Here is a 17,981-nt window from a genome sequence, read left to right on the forward strand (position 1 = left end):
AGTCAATAGGTCACTTGAATATTTCAACGTACTTATGGTACACCCTGTATACCACGACACAGTAGAACAAATATTTATGGAGCTACAAAAGTACATGACATTAAAACGGACATAACTTTCGAAACAGCCTAACATCATTAAAAGAAAATGAACTGCACCACCAACAATTATTATCCATATACCGCTACCAGCAATCGCTTTCTCCCTTATTTTCCTGCGACAAGAACCGCCAATCTAGCATTAACCAATTCCTTCGTATTACCGCTAATCTGTGGTTAAATTTGAATAATCCAGCGCATACTTGCGATCGTACACTCCGCCCTCCGTACAGCCCCCCTCCAGTTTCGTTTATCAGCGAGATCGGGGAAGTGTTTCCAAAACGCGGCGTGCTGCCCTTAATGCCAGTCCATCATTGCCCGAACAGCTGAAACAGCTCCATTATCATAATCATCAAATAACCTTCCGATGGCAAACTCAAAATTTGTCGCATCAATTGTTACTTAGTTTTTTGTACTTGATCGGACTTGTTGTTGTGGGGATTTTGAACTTTTTTCGAAAATGTCCTCGCCGAAACCAGTGAATCAAGAACACATCAAGAGGCCCATGAATGCTTTCATGGTGTGGTCCAGAGGGCAGAGGAGGAAGATGGCTCAGGAGAATCCGAAAATGCACAATTCCGAAATTTCCAAAAGGCTGGGAGCTGAGTGGAAGCTCCTGAGTGAAGGGGAGAAACGGCCCTTTATCGATGAGGCGAAAAGATTGAGGTATGTCATTTTTTGCAGTCGCTTAATCTTTATAGTTGATGAAAAAGTAATGATTTTTATTCACAATCCTTCACAAGTCGTTCAATAATCATAAAAATACTGGGGAAGTTTCAAATCACACACATACTTGAAAAATTTTCGTCAATTAAAATTTGGAGTAAACTATTTTGAGATGATGGTAATATTGATGGATTATTTTGACAAATGACAATAGTTCCTTTGGAAATTTTGCAAAAATATTCCCACATCTACGATGACCTGATCACCATGTCACAAGAAAGAGAAAGAAGACAAAAAACCTCCTATTTATTTATTCATTTATTTATTATTAAAATATATACAACAGGCTAAGGTCCTTTGAAAGGAGTATACATTAATAGAGCAGGTAACTAATCTATACAAAACTATTTCTAAATTGATCTGGACGTATATCGAGGGACATTAAAATTATTTTTGGGAAAATAGAGTTGATGAGTTCATAGCACCATTGACCAGTTTATTGCATCTCTACGAAAATCTTGAGAAGCATTTATTTATATATTAGCGAACCATTAGCTTTTTTAGTTAATCGCTCTATCGAACTCGGCGAATTCCCTGATAAACTAAAAATTGGTCTCCTCTCATCAATTTTGAAAAATGGAGACTCCAGCATCATGGAAAACTACCGACCCATAACAGTACCCACGGTATTGTGTGAGGTGTTTGAAAAATGTGTGTATAATAAAATGTTTAATTTTCTGGACAAGTTCAACATAATAAACACGTTTCAACACGGCTTTTGGCCGGGTAAGTCGACTGAAAGTGCTTCAAACGAGTTTTTTGATTATATCTATGATGCCCTTGATAAGAAAAAGTACGTGGGTGCTCTTTTTTTCGACCTATCCAAGGCATTTGATATCATCAATCATGATATAATCCTGAGTGAGTTATTCTCGCTAGGATTTAGAGGAAATGTACTTTCATGGCTGAAGTCATATTTGACTCTCAGAAAGATGTGCGTGAAATATGAGGACTGCCAATCACAATCATACAGTATTGAATATGGAGTCCCTCAGGGATCCATTTTGGGACCTCTGATGTTCCTACTTTTCATCAATGATATGCCAAAACATGTAAATACAAACCGAATAATTTTATATGCAGACGACACAACACTTGCTGCAGATGCTGAAAGCTCGAACTCCAAGTGAAACTCAAAGAGCTGTCTGTCGCATTTACAGATTGGTGCCGCAAAAACTCCTTGGTTGTAAACCCAAGTAAGACTGTTTTAATGCAGTTCTACTCTAGAACTGTCAGGAAAATTACAGATTTTCGAGTCAGAGTAAGTAGTCGTGATGTGATTTCGTCAGACAATACTAAATTCCTTGGTACCTATGTTGATAATAACATGACTTGGGAGTCAGCTGTGAGTCAGGTCAGAAAGAAAGTGAACTGTGGTTATTATGTTATACGGCAACTCACACACTCAGTACTGATCAGCTTTTGAATGTTTATTATGCCGTAATTTATTCTTACATCTCATACAATATCACTGTATGGGGTTGCTCCACATCTATAAATAACACTTCTGTTAGCCAAAAGAGAGTATTGCGTTTGATTTACAAATTAGATGCTACGGAATCTTGTAGACCGCATTTTATCGGAAATGAAATTTTGCCTGTACCCTGAATATATGTATACAAAATTATTCTGAATTTTATAAAACATTTACACAATCATCTCCGCAATTCAGATTTTTATACACATCCAACAAGAAATGGTAACTTCATTAGGTTGGAAAAACATTCAACGAATTTATATGAGAATAGTCCATCCTACGTAGGAGCAAAGCTTTTTAATAGTCTTCCCGATTATATAAAAAGGGAAAATAAAGAAATAAATTTCAAACAAACCCTGAAAAAATTCCTAATCAACGGTTTTTTTACAATGTCGCTGAATATCTAAGTCGATGAGAGTGTATTGTATAAATATTTAATGTACTTTATTTTTTCTTCTTTTTTTCCTTGTGTTTGTGTGACACTTGCATGTATTTATTTGTTGTATCTCACGTTTTGTAAAGATTATTATATATGTATAATGTCGACGTATGCTATGTCAATCTGTGATCGTGAAGGATTTAATAAATTATTATCATTATTATTATAGATGAAAATAAGATCTGCAATTTCTCGTCTGTTTCTCAATGTTACAAAATTAAATTCATTCAGAAGACAAATGTATTCATAATTTCTAACCGAATAGTTTCCATGTTCCTTATAATAAGCAAACTTGAAAAATTTCTTCTGAACACCTTCCAAAGCATCAATGTATTTTCTTTGATTAGGATTCCAGACAGAACTTCAATACTCTGGTTTACTACGTATCAAACTATAGTAAACCGACCCTATACATTCAAATGATCTAAACTATCTGCAACTTCTTATTAAAATCCCAGCGACTTAGAAGCTCTCTGAACAGTATTTTCAATGTGTGCATTAAATGTAAGTAAGTTTATTGTCGAATAAGATTCCTAAGTCGAGAGATTATCATTAACTCTTGGTAAGTTCATATTATCAATTGCATAATTGAACTGGTACGGATTAAATATTCGACCATAATTTCACATTTTCCAACATTGAGAAGCAGTTTGTTGTCATTACACCACTTCCGGAGGGAGTTCAAATCCCTCTGAAGCAATGATTGTTGTTGATTGAAGCGCATATGTCATCTGTAGAAAGTAAAAATAACAACGGCCCCAAATAGATCCTTGGGGAACCCCCGACTGTGTGATGAAGATAGTATTTCATTGTAAATATGTTACTTTCAATTGAAAGGGATATATTTTTAGGAGAGAGTAACTTTCGGGAAAGAAAAGTTTTGGCTTTCTACTAGTCCATCTTCATACAATAAAAATGTCGAAATATTTCGATTTCAAAAATCTAACTCTATACGAAGATGAGTAGGTCATGCAAAGAAGTAACACGAAAGAAAAAATACTTTCTGGAAACAAATAGTTTTATATGAACACTGAATCATACACAAAACACGTTTCTCTATTCAGTTTGGATTCCAAACATTCGTTATAGAATCGAATCAGATATCATTCACAGGATTATTACACAATATAGTAAATGAAAGAGGTCAAATTTCACTTTTTCGTAAAAAGATGAAAAAGTAGAAAGCTAAAACGTTTCTTTCTCTAAAATGTTTTTTTTGGGGATACATCCGAATTTTTTGTACAAGTTTTCTCTATTTCTCGTGCCTTCAAACTAACAGCACACTTGAAGTATCATGTGCAATTAAATAAACTGAATGCAATAACTTTTTTATAATCAGGTAATTTCACTGTCACAAAAATCGTCTTGAGATTTCGATTTTCCATCAGAATATCATGCATCAGCAAGAAAATAATGTATAATACCTACAATTACCCCGAGACATTTTTTCTATTGATAAGGTAGATTGATTTCATCGTATTTTGTACGACCAAAGGAAAAAGTGACTTCATTTTTGAGGAAACGAGATATTGAGTTAGTTAAAAATAATAAAGACAAAGCATCCAAATTCGGGAAGTCATGGGTATATAAATTAAAGTGTGGAACCTGCCCTAAGGTATATATTGGTCAAACTGGCAGAACATTTAGGAATTCAATCCAATAACATCATACTAGCTATGGAGCTATGTATATAAAAAAACAAATTCAACATATTCAAATCATCTTTCAGAAGAAAATCATATCATTAACGGAGAGTTTGAAATTTTGCACATGGAAATTAATAAACTTCAAAAATTCTAATGAATGACCAACTGGAGTTGAATAGATCACCATTACTGAACTTGTATTCTTAAAAACCGAGAAAGAATTATTATTGATGTAGATAATATACTTCAGGTGATCAAAATTGAACAGATACCTTAGGTAGAGGTTCAGGTAATTTTTTGGGGGTAGTCTCAATTATGGTTACTTGTAGTATATAAATATTAGTGTAAGAAAATCACTTGACAAAGTTACTGTGCTAGCGAAATATGTTGTGATATATTTTTCAAATAGAGTTTGTGAAGATCAAATCGTGATGTGCTGTTTTTGAAATATGGAGTACTGCAAGGTATAATATCAAGGCCTCCTAATACTACTACTATTTGAATAGCAATAGTATATTCATATATATATATATATATATATATATATATATATATATATATATATATATATATATATATATATATATTTATCAATTGAATTTTATCAATTCCTACAAGAATTCCACGTATAGATAGAAGTTACGCTTTCTTTGATACCAGTAAATTAATATGTATAATATGATTACCATTGATTTCAATTACCTAATTAAAATTAATTAAATTAATTAAAATCCTGAATTATTCGAAGGAGATGCACAAAACAAGCGTCTCGAGTGCTTAGGAGAACCCTTGGGATAATAAAGGATAACTGTTATAATAATGTATAAGTATCTTGTTATATCCAATTGAGAATAAAATTGAATTGAATGAAAATAACAATAAATTTTAATTAAAATAATCGATTTATTATTTTTTTTGATATTTTTATCTTCCACAATTCGAAAAGAATAAAGTGAAATTTCATCAAATACCTTTATACTCGAGAAGAAGAAACAAACGAAGTGCTATGTATAATTGAGTTTTTGAATCGTTTTCATCAAGGTTCACATTATCAAAGACTTTCCATGGGTCAGGGTATTTCCATGCACAAGCCACTTCCAAAGTAATTATAATTATCATTAGAATCCATTATTAAAATGTTCGCAGATATCTTAATTTTTTAAAAATGAAATATAACTCTTGTTATTTCCAGAGTTGAATTGATTAATTTTAGCTACTTATTTAGCTAAATCACAAGATGTCAAGATCAGATGAAATAACATTCGTAAAAGAATAAAAATACTTAAAATGATATTAGATTTCATAATTTGCAGAAACATGAATGAAAATCAAAGAAATAATATTTTAAACAAAAAAATCCAGGAGGTAGCATGGTAAAAATACATATTAAAGGTCAAATCGAACGGCCATATTCGATTTTTTATAATGTATGTAAAGGAATTCGTTCCTTTGGAATTGCCATTATTCGGTAGTTTATTATATTATGTGAATGAATAAAAATGAATTTTTTGAAAATTTTGAGGTAATCTGAATCGAATGTTTTTTTTTTAAATTTCGTGCCGAAATCTTCAAGTGCATTTTTGGTATGGAATTATTGAGTTTATTTCGACTATAATGGAAGATATCTCATTTTGTTAGTCAATAATCATAATAAGTATGTATTTGTGTCAATTTCAATTTCCATGGAAAAACATTTGTGGGAGGCTTACATTTTTAGTTACGAGTTTTCGAATTTTTGAATGTATATTTTTTGAATAAGTGTATAAATACAACATAACTTTATTTTTCCAATAAGGAGATTTTTATTTTATTATTGCCACTGAAGTCTCATAAATCAGATTTTATATATTGAAATATATTGCATATTGAAAAACCATTGTCCATTCCTAAAATACGTCCCATTTCATCTCCAATGCCTTACATCGACTTTAATTGATTTTACCGTAATAGCAGACTATTTTCTTCCCTTCATCTATCTCTTACCTGATAAATTCCATATTCTTTCAACATCAATCGCAACTTATACTATCTCTCTTGCTAGTTTTGATATAGATTCTTTTTGTTGTTTTATTATTTCCTATTCGAAAGTTATTTGAAAACTTTGTGTGTAAAGTTCCTCTATTACTTATTTTCTGCGTCTTGATCCCCAGCACAATGAAAAAAATTCAATTCATTTACAAAAACGTACGTACTCCCATATATAACGACATATTCTAAATAAGTTGACTGTGATTTAGATTCGTAATTACGTTTTAAAAAACTTTCGACGTACTTTGTGTAATATTAATAGGAACAGTCGTAAAAATATACAGCTTTTTGTAGGCGTTCACTATGGTCCCTAATCCCTGTAAATTTATAACCTTTCAAAAATGATAACCTCGATGGAACAAACTTATATATAGTACGAACAATTGGGAAATATTCCTATGGCTTATCTGACTAATATTTACCAGTGGAAAATATCATAAAGACATACCTATCATGGAGTCTCAATTGTTCTTTTAAAATTTGATTATAATAAGCTCCAACTTTGACGTGAGCAGAATTTCAACTATACTAATACATTTTTGGGAAACAACCGCTATGTATCTTCATTTCAAATATGTGATATATTCAAAAATATTCATTTAAATTACATGCTATGAGCCATATTGATGCACAATGCACAATATATTTACCTGAGGTACTTATTTCGATAAAGATTAATGCTGTATTGCCTAAAACCGCTTTGCAAGCCAATAATAAAAAATTGTTATTGTGGGTTATCCCACATATACCATCACAGACTTTTTTGTAGACTTTTTTTGGGTGTATTTTGATCTATCTTCAGATCTAAGTTCAGCCAGAATTAGCAATGTAAGCGCAAAAAAATGTGTTTATATTAAAATCACATTAAAAACCTCTAAAATTATCAGTGTTTCCCTACTATTGTATGAACACTTGAACTCTATTTAAAAAACCCGCATCTAAGCATACATAGGGAGTAATGAGTAACGAGGTGAATTTTACTTACACGGAACAGTGTCATCTTCATCGGACATCGATGTTTCGCATAAGAAACTTGCCTTATCGCCCCTTTAGACGGACAAGTAGCCAAAAGTTCTCTTTCCCAGAAATTAATCTCCCCTAAAAATATAACCCTTAGTGAACTGGTAACACAAATCATTGATGAACTTCACCGGAAAGGACAAAGTACTAAAAACTAAAAGTTTTTCATGGATTGTAGCTCAGTCAATCATTTTTTCTGTTCATTTGCTGAAACATTGATGCTAAACACTGTACCTTCACAGAATTCCCTGAATTACCTGAAAAGCATAAACATTACATGCACTGTTACCTTGAAAAAAACGAAAACCGAACCATTTTTGAAGACATGAATACCAGAATAATATGGATAATATTTCACTGAAAACAATATCAAAGTGTAACTATCTTGGCTTTACTTATTTTGGTTAAATTAATGAACTGGCCCTTTACTACAGTTATACTTCTTCTATTTTTCAAAACGACAGTGGTTATTATTATATAGAAGATCCATATAATTTTAGATCTATTTCCTTGTTACCGAAATAACTAAAAGATTGATGAAATTTTGATTGATGGATCACTTATCAATCAACAATATTCTTAGTGAAGATCAATATGGTTTTCAAGGGAAAAAATTCCTCAGATGAAGTTTGATGATCTACTCGATTGATTTCAGCTTGGTCCTGCTGCTAGATAAACAAGAAACATCTGCAAGACTAACCTTTGTGAGTATCTTGCATAAATGTCTGTCTGATATGATTCAATGTCCGTCGGGTTGTTGACCATGGAAATAGTTGTTTTCCAGCTAGCATTCACCAGAATCTACTGTGAAGATTCAGTTCTGATTTCTGTAAGATTCATTTTGATTTTCACTATTTTGCTATACCTAAGCTATTGTAAAGCAAAACATTTGCCGTGGTTTTAAAAACATTCTGTAGTGAAAATCAAAGAAAATTTGATCACTAAATTTTTCGCAGAGAAATTTGTTTTCACAAATAATCAACTGTGGGCAGAGTAATTGATATTCATAATGTATTTATAAATTTTTAACCTCAAATTTGAAAGGGATCTGTCTAATGTTCCGCATACCGGGACACTACAATTGTCAGATATCGGACTTGAAAGTATAAAACATTCGTTACAGGATAATTAATGAAATGCAGTCAAATTTCATGAAATTTGCTGATTATCGTAACTTACGGCTTTCACCATTTGTAAATTTCGAAAATGAAAGTAATTGTTGGGTTATTGAAGTAGTACCACTTCGTTTCGTTTGTATTACTTTACGGCAGTTTTTTAACTTCTGCCGCATGTTCAAATTGAGTACATGTGCATATTTGAATTGAAGATGTTATATTTTTAGGAGTGTTTAATTTTTGAGAAAGAAAGTTTTTGGCTTTCTACTACTCCATCTTGATACAAAAAAAAGGAAGATGGAATTTTCCAAAGAAAGGAAGGAAGTAATCAATTTGAAAATAAGTAACTCTATACATGGATGTGTAGATCATACAAAGAAGTAACTTTCAGACACAAACTGAAAGAAAGTCCTCCTGAAACAGCTACTTTCAAATAAACATTGAATTACACGAAAGAAAATTCTATCGAAACAAATACTTTTATATGAACACTGAATTATACAGAAGATACTTTTCTCTAATCAGTTTGTATTTCAAACATTCGTTGTGGAATAAAAATCAGATATCATTCACATGAGTTCTACTTCAATTCAAATAAGATTCCTCTTGACTGGGATTAAATCAAATAGGTGAATGAATGTCATTACGATGTCATCGATGACACAAGCAGATCAAGCTTATTCCGTGACATAAACAATCGTAATCCATGAATGAATTATGTGTATTTTCTATAATGTTATCCAATTTGGTACTGAAGAGCCTTGGGGCAAGTGTCTTAAGGCGAAACATCGATGTATACCAGTGAGGATGACAGTGTTCTATGTAAGTGCAATTTGTTACCATTCATTTAAAGTAGAACTCATGTGAATTATATCTGATTTTCATTCCACAACGAATGTTTGAAATACAAACCGAGTAAATTCAGTGTTCATATAGAAGTATTTGTTTCGAAAGAATTTTTTTTTCGTGTAATTCAATGTTAATATGAAAGTCGCTGTTTCAGGGGGACTTTCTTTCAGTTTGTGTCTGAAAGTTACTTCTTTGCATGATCTACACATCCATGTATAAAGTAACTTATTTTCAAATTGATTACTTCCTTCCTTTCTTTGGAAGATTCCCTCATCCTTTTTTCTTATATCAAGATGAAGTAGTAGAAAGCCAAAAACTTTCTTTCCCAAAAATGTGCATATTCTTTCGTTGACCCAACTGTAGTTGATTTTCAGAAAACCATCTTCACCGTTAAATAACAAATCTCATTCGTAAAGTTTTCTGAAATGATCCGCTCATATGAATATACAAATACAAAACAACCCCAAACAAGCACCGTTTGTTTTCCTCCTCTCCCGTTCCAAATTAATTCCCGTAAGCGAGGACAAAGTATCCCGAAGAGTATATCCCATAACACAGCATTATGACTTTATTAATATGCCCCGTCTAAGCCGGCCCTAAGCCCCATTAATAGGGCGCATACGGCCCATTCTGAAGCGCGTTCTGTTATCTTTTGTAAAACAGACGACCTGCTTTGTACTGAATCACTTTAAATCTCTGTTTATTGAGATGAGGAACCGGTGGTGTAATATCTGTGAGAAACGCCAAGTTGTCTATGTTATTTTTTCACCGTGTATTTTGCGTTGATACAAACGTTCGCTAAACTATTTTGGGAGAAAATTGAGTGTGAATACGGGAGAATTATAGCTTCAGATTTCAGAACTACAGAGGAGTGAGTAGGGGGGAGTGTGTATGAAAGAGTCAGGCTTTGAAAGAGCCGATGCACATACCAAAATCCTGTCATAATTTAATTTTAATGTTTGTATGGCAACACTGAATAGCTGTCAGCTGTCATCCACAAACATTTGACAGTTCTGCGAAAACGAATGGCGTCGGTAGACCTCATCAAAGATTTTAAGACCAAAAAGTATGTTTGTTTGCGTTTACTTAATTTGTTTTACAAAGAAAAGAGCAGCATGAGTTAATAAAATTGATATGTTGTATTGTTACGCATATATTTAGTATTATTTTACGATGATATTGATGTCGTAATGTCTAAGCGAAATAGATGCATTTTGAGGTTACAACTTCAATGACAAAATGTTTTGAAAGAGCCACTAGTGGAGGCTTTGAAAGAGCCGGCTCTTTCATGGCATGAAAACTGGCTCTTTCAATACACTACAAACCACCCAATTGCGAAGTTTCTTAGAGATGCCTATTTAGCAGCTTTTAGCCTTAAATTTTAACATATTTTCTGACGATGAGTTCCTTGCATCATATGTGACCGACAGACCTAATCCAGCTTCAGAAAAAAATGAAACGAGGAAAAAGAGCTCAGATGATGAAATTACTCTATTGGAATTGAAAAACAAGAAGATTATTTCACAGCAAGATTCTAAGAGCAAAGTAGAAAGGAGCCCTATCAGGCTAGCAAGGCAAATCCAGCAAAATTGCAAAAAAAGATACATCAATTTGTAGCTAATTAGTTGCCAAAACAACGATTTTGTTGCTCGTGCCGATCCCTAGAAATCGCAAATAATGCTATCGCGATATCAAGGTAGCAAGGTAACTCAATAAATTATATACTTTCCCTTTGATCTTTAGAGAATATTTGGTTGCTATTTACTTGTTAAACCTTTGATATAGCGAAACATTTTTAAATATTTTTTTTTTATTTTTTATGAACTTGCTATCTTGAAACTGTTTTTTCCTACAATTGAAGATGTTTTAAATTTGTTGCTCACCAAGAGTAAACTTAAATACACCTTGAGTAACAGCAACAAAATAGTTGAAACCGATCGGCCGATTTTCAATTTTTTTTATTTTCCACGTTCTTGCTATCTTGAAACAGGTTTTCCTGTTCCTCCATGGACTGTTCCTCCACAGTCCATTTTCTGGTACCACCACCACCCACTTTTCCACGCCAGAATCCACAATGCCGGAGATTACTTTCCGACAGCGTCAAGTCAGGCGAACTTTGAAAGAGCTCAATATCAACAAGGCGTCTTGCTCTGATGAAATGCCCGTTATAGTACTTAAAAAGTGCACAAATGAACTCGTACCAGTATTTTGCAGAATTTTCAACTTGTCTTACAAGAAATAAGTTTTTCCTTCTAGATGGAAGATTGCTCGCGTTCAGCCTATTCCCAAAAAAGGCGAGAAGAATCTTCCAAATAACTATAGACCGTCGCTTTGCTATCAGTTTACGAGAAAGTCGTAAACCACCATATCCTCAAAAATTTGGAAGGCTTCAACATGTTTACCGATCATCAATATGGCTTTGTTCGTGTCTTCTCGACTTATATAGGTTGGAGCCTGGCTCCCTTACCCTTTTGACTGGTGTTCATCAGAGAGACAAAAGGGTTAAGACTGATTTAAGAGATGGCAGCATGAATGTCCTCAGACATCAGTACCGCCCTTCACGTGGACCCCTACTTGGCTGGGGTTTTTGGATGAAGTCATTGTTCATCTTTAACATGGGACAAGAGGGCCTCACTCGACAGAGTGTCTAGGCCTTCTTTATCGGAAGGGGTCGTCTACAGCATAATCCATAGCTTCCCTAACTGACGGATTAGGGTGGGTTTCTGCGCAATCAAGGACTTGCCGATTCCTCGACTGAAAGGACTGCTTAATGGAAGGCAGCTGCAAATCTCTGCGGATGGCTTCATTCCGCAAGAACCACGGAGCATTCACAATCTTCCGTATTAACTTATTTTGCAATCTCTCCAGAATGGAGATATTAGACGGAGCCGCTTGTCCCCAGACGCCTGAAGCCGGACAGGCTTGAACATCGTTTTAGAGATCGTAATCTTGTTCTTTAGGCTCAATTTGGAACGTCTGTTGACAGTTGTATAGACTTTTAATCCAATTCTCGATCTTTCACGGTTGTGATGTGCGGATTTCAGGTGAGCTTACAGTCTATTAGAATACCGAGGTACTTTACCCGCGCTTGCCAGTCGATCTCCCTTCCAGAGATCCTCACTTTTCTGCCCGGAGAAGATTTCAGTCTTTCCATGGTTATCGCCTGAGTCTTTAAGGGATTCACTCGGATCTTCCATTCGAGGTACCAGCGCTCGAGATCGTCCAATGCACGTTGCATGTAGACGACACCGAGCTCCCGACCCATGGAGGATGAGAGGAGAGCTGTGTCATCGGCGTACAGAGATATCTTCACACCCTCAGACCTCGGGAGGTCACTGTGGCACTCCAGCGAGGTTCTCTTTATTGTCAGACAGAGTCCTCAACTCAAACCTGAAATGTTCTGTCTTTCAGGAAAGACCCAATCCACCGGATCAGGCCCCGAGGCAGGTCGAACGCGATTAGTTTATGCAGAAGGTATTCGTGCCATACACGGTCGAAGGCCTTCGAGATGTCTAATGAGACAACATGGACTTTTTTGTTTTGTTTCAGTTCCGCGATGGTGTTTTCAACCAATATCAGAGCCTGTAACTCAGTGGAGTGTTCTCTCCTGAAGCCGAACTGTTCGTCAGGCAGAACATTTCGGTCCTCGACTTCTTCACTAAGTCTTTGCAAAACGACTCTTTCAGCCAGCCTAGCTGCCGACGAGAGCAGACTAATCGGGCGATAGTTCTGTGGGAACAGCTGGTTCTGATCCTGTTTTGGTATCATGACAAAGATCGCATGCTTCCACCTTCTGGGGGGTATCTGAGGAACTTTTTATGATGTTGAGTAGGTTTTCGACGCAGTTTCCCGGGAGCCTCTTCAACAACTTATTGGTTATTGAATCGACTCCCGGGGCTTTCTTGGTCTTTGTGGCCCTGATGTAACCCTTCAGCTCCTCCACAGAAGCCGGACGGATGTTATCGTCGTCATCCTTCCTGAGGATATAGTGAACTCGATCTTCCAACAGAATATCGCGGTCGATGTCGTCATTGTCGTCAACGTTAAGCCAAAACTGACATTCCATCGTGTCGACAAAGACTAATGCTTTGCCGGCGGGGGAGTAGCACACTCAGCCCTCTCCGTGAATGGGTGAGGGAGCAGTCTTCTTCCTTCTGAGTATGTGGGAGACTCGCCAAAGCTCGTCCTCCCCAGGCTCTAGGGATTCCAAGAGCTTCTCAGCAACTTTCGATGCTTGATGTAGCTCATATCAGACCTTTTTTGGAGTATTCTTCTCATGTATGGAGCTCTGCCCCCAAACATACCCTGAAGTTGCTGGATTTCATCCAGAAAAGAGCAATCCGCCTGATTGGAGACGCGAAAATCATGTGCAACCTTGATAGCCTGAAACATTGAAGAAAGGTTGGAGATTTGTCTCTCTTCTACAGATACTTTCTCGGGAGGTGTTCAAGTAACGTGGCTCATTTGATTCTACCAAGAGCGGTACATATCAGAAATACGCGACTGACTATAGCTGCTCATCGTTTTGAGATTCAACTCAGTACACCTCGAACTTCACTGTTTAAGACCTCTTTCATCTGGAGCACTGCGTTCATGTGGAATGGACTTCCTGATAACGTTTTTCCAAATGGATTTAATCTCCAGCAAAGGCACCGCTCTGGGAACGCCTTGAGGATTTTCCTGTAGTGCTTGTAATTGTCCTTCAAGAAAGGCTGTTTTTACCTGCACCTGATAGGCGAAGGTTTCACAGGTGAGAAAGTTATCGAAGTGCTTGAAAAGATGGTACTTGGTTGACGAGATTACTGAAATGTATCGTGGGTGAAGCAGAACTACTCTCAATTCGTTTAGTTTTCGGACGGTGATTTGTAAAACGTGCGGACGGGCGTTGTCGTAGAGCAAGATCGGACCTCTTCTGTTGGCCATTGCCGGCTGCTGCTAACGCAGTTTTCGGCACATTTCGTTGAATTCCTCATTATAGGACTCTGCTGTGATGGTTTGGTCCGGTTGAAGAAAGTTATAGTAAATCATACCAACCGCCGACTACTATACAGTTACCATGGTCTTTTTTATGGGTTTTTGCCTCTGGGAAGTGCATGGATGCCTCAGGGATGTCCAACCACTGTCCTGAACGTCTCCTGTTGTCGTAGAGGATCCACTTTTCATCACATGTCCAAAGAAGAACGGTTTTGTTTGCGCAAAAGCGAAGAAAAACTGACCTTGAAACGTGACAATTTCTGTCGATCGCTCAAGTCGTGGGACACCCACTTTCCGAGGTTTCAAACCATAAAAAACCGCATGGGAGCCCAGTTCTTTCGCCACGCACCGTTCGTGACAGGTCAGTCTCCACCAGGATCTACATTGCCTTGTCCTGTGCTACTGTATCGGGGCTATCTCGAAGATGAGCAAAATGTATGCAGATGGAAGATTACATTCTAAAAAACATTAATTGAATGTTGGAGATTCATTAATTTGCAAACAATAACGTGTAAATAAATGTACCCCACCATATGATCCTAATCCATATATTGTTGAGGAAATTAGTGGTACAGAGGTAACAGCGTCAAGGCTAGATAAAAATATAACGAGAAATGCTTCCCAGTTCAAAAAGATTGTAAAATCTGATCACATGAATCCTGTATTGGATGTTACACCTGACTACGATAAGGATATTAATGGATATAGGAAAGCAGATGAAGAAATCGAGGCAGAAGAAGATGATACAGAAGACATTGAACCAATTCAAAAATTGTTGAAGCCGAAGTTCGTGAACCTCCAGGAAGACAATAACCACATGGGAAAGCTAAAAACACAAATTATTCTTCTATATAAATACAATACTTTATTTTTCCTGAGACTTTTTTACAAGCATGGAAATCGTCATATACACAGTAAAGATTGGAGTTGAAAAATATCAAGTGATAAAATATGGAACATACATAAAAAAAATTGAATCAATTAAAAAAATACATAGTATAAACAGTAGAATATTGACAAGCGAACAATCGTGATGTCAAGCAGCCAGATCAGTTTGAAAATATTCATCAAGTGAATGAAAGGCATTTTTATAGAGAATATTTTTAACGCTATTTTTGAAATTAATGGGATTTGGAATTTTCCTAATGAATGTTGGAAGTTTATTGAATATTTATATAGACATAACATGAGGTCCGTTTGATAAAGATGTTAATTTGTGTACAGGAACTATCAGATTATAATTTTGCTTAAGAGTATAACCAGCAGCTATGCGGATAGTATCCCTTTGCTGAAACCCATGGTAATGATTCTTAATGTAAGTGACACAATTCAAAATATACATGGATATCACATGGATATTACAACAATCACCATATTTTTTGAAACACATGGTTCTTAGTATCTTTTTTTGAGCAATCAACAGATCATTTAATTTGCTGCTGTTACCGTAGCAGACTAAGCAATAATTTAGACTTGAGTGAACATAGGCATAGTAGTAACTTAATAAAATATTTATAGGGACAGAATTTCTGAGATTCCAAATGACGAAACAATGCTTGGATAATTTTATAGAAATAGAGTCAATATGATCATTCCAGGATAATTGGGAGTCAATGTTCAACCCTAAGAATTTGACTGATTTTTTCTGCACAATAGATTTAGTATTAGCTCTAACTAATATACTGCAGTCCATTTCTCTAAGCGAGAAAACAATTGTATTAGATTTATTGCTATTTAGTACGAGGCCGTTTCTGGCGCAGTAATTAAGCATATTAGCAACTGCAATATCAGCCTGGTCAGATAACCCTTCACAAGAAGAAGAACTCAATAAGAAGGACGTATCATCAGCAAACTGTACAGTACAATGTTGTTGATTGATATTATAGATGTCGTTGACGAATAAGAGAAAGAGAGTAGGACCCAGGACACTACCTTGGGGAACACCTGTTAATATGTTACGATTGATATGATGATATAATTGTAGTTAGGGAGAAAATGTAATGTTTCATCCTGTATATGCTGCTTAAGATTATTGAATGTCAAGTGGACTGTGAGTTGTCACTTCTTTGATTAATTGAGGGATTGTTTAAATAAACAAAGATTGAAAAGTAATTCTACGATTTCAATTAATATTCCAACACGAATATTACAACTATCATTTCCAAATGCCTGAATAATGTTTCGGGCTATTCAAGCAAAACATCGTTCAGCATATACTACGACTCTGTTCCAGAGCTCTCCAAAGGTTAAGCTCTGTTCCAGGCTGAAACCTTGAAGCCATTTCTTAGTTAGGTTGTACGAATCGAAGATAGGATATACGTGATACTTCTCAGGTTTCAGTAATCGAAGGAGTTTATTTTGTAATTTTTTCACCTTTTCTGAAATTGTCATGTGCTCGCCTAACCATATTACAGGTGCAAACTCAAGCTTGGGGCTCACCAAGCTGTAATAAAGCAGTTCAATAATTTTTATGTTATTGGAACTGTGAGTTTGCCTATATAGGACCTCTGTGATCATTTGATATTTTTTTTGGTCCCTTGGGAGCTGTCTGTCTGACTTGTCCATTTAGTCCAAGTCTCCAGAAAACACTGCAGCCTCTTGGGCTGATTGCATTTGTTCTCCCATCTTCTCATGACACTCTTTCCATCAGTCTAATTTGTACAGGTTCCGTGTTGGATGTTCATCATATTCTTCTGGACGTAATTTTGTACGTCCATATATTGCCTGCCTCCTGTGATTCAGTGCCTCACATTCGCATAAAATGTGTAGACCTGTTTCCATCCCTTCGTTGCATAATCTGCAGCTGAGGTCTCCGTTGTACAGCCCCATTTCATTCAGGTGTCCTCTAAGCGGACAATAACCGGTTAGTAACCCTGTAATTATTCTGAGCCGATCCCTACTATATTGAATTTGTTCTTCGGTTCTTTTCTCGGACGGTTCCCTAATAAAGATTCTACTGTGTTTGTTGCCAGGTACTTTTGTCCAGTACTCTGTGTGCTTCTTATTGGTCCATGTCCTAATCTGGTTTCGTACCAATGATTTTGGTACCCCCAGAGCTGGTTCAGTCATTTGATATTCAAAATTGATGGAAAGTTTTTAACGAGTCACAGTTAAAATAGGGCATTTTTAATATTGATATATAATTCATTGTTATTACTCCGCTCTATTATTCTATTAAATTCTCACAATACTCGGTATATAACGGTAAATCATCAGTAGATAGTAAGGATAACAGAGGGTTCAGATTCCGCGGAACTGCGGAATTCGCATGAAACTTTCCAGAGGTGTTTCCATTGTATTTCACGATGAAAAATATGTTTTCCAAATAACTTTGGATTATGCGAATAAAATTTTCAGACATCTGACAGCTTAACAAATGAAATATCATTAACTTGGTCAAAAGCTTTAAAAAAACCAGTGAATATCGTAACGTAATTATGCTTTGTTCGTCGAAGTTTCAGATACTCTTTTACTATAATTAAATGAATTGGTATCTGTGTAATAAAGCCGGGTTATTGCTAGACTGCATTTATTAGAGAAATTGTACAATTGTGTATAAATAATTTGCTCCAGTAACTTAGATAGTGCCTCAATGGAGGCTAGGCCTAT

At 35.6% G+C, this 17,981-nt stretch overlaps 1 protein-coding gene across 1 annotated transcript in view; it reads left to right on the forward strand.

Annotated features, from left to right (window-relative positions):
- Positions 1-365: 365 nt before the first annotated feature.
- The window catches only part of LOC111513558 (transcription factor Sox-14), a 36,165-nt gene continuing 18,549 nt past the window's right edge, over positions 366-17,981 (forward strand). Inside the window, exon 1 of the mRNA XM_023169781.2 lies at positions 366-764. Within this exon, the coding sequence (XP_023025549.1) occupies positions 559-764 (206 nt within the window). The 5' untranslated portion in view covers positions 366-558. The remainder of the gene's footprint in view (positions 765-17,981) is intronic.

Source organism: Leptinotarsa decemlineata, unplaced genomic scaffold (genome assembly GCF_025532065.1).
Source record: "Leptinotarsa decemlineata unplaced genomic scaffold, Ldec_3_MD MMD2_tig00000008_RagTag_RagTag, whole genome shotgun sequence".
NCBI classification, from domain to species: Eukaryota; Metazoa; Arthropoda; class Insecta; order Coleoptera; family Chrysomelidae; genus Leptinotarsa; species Leptinotarsa decemlineata.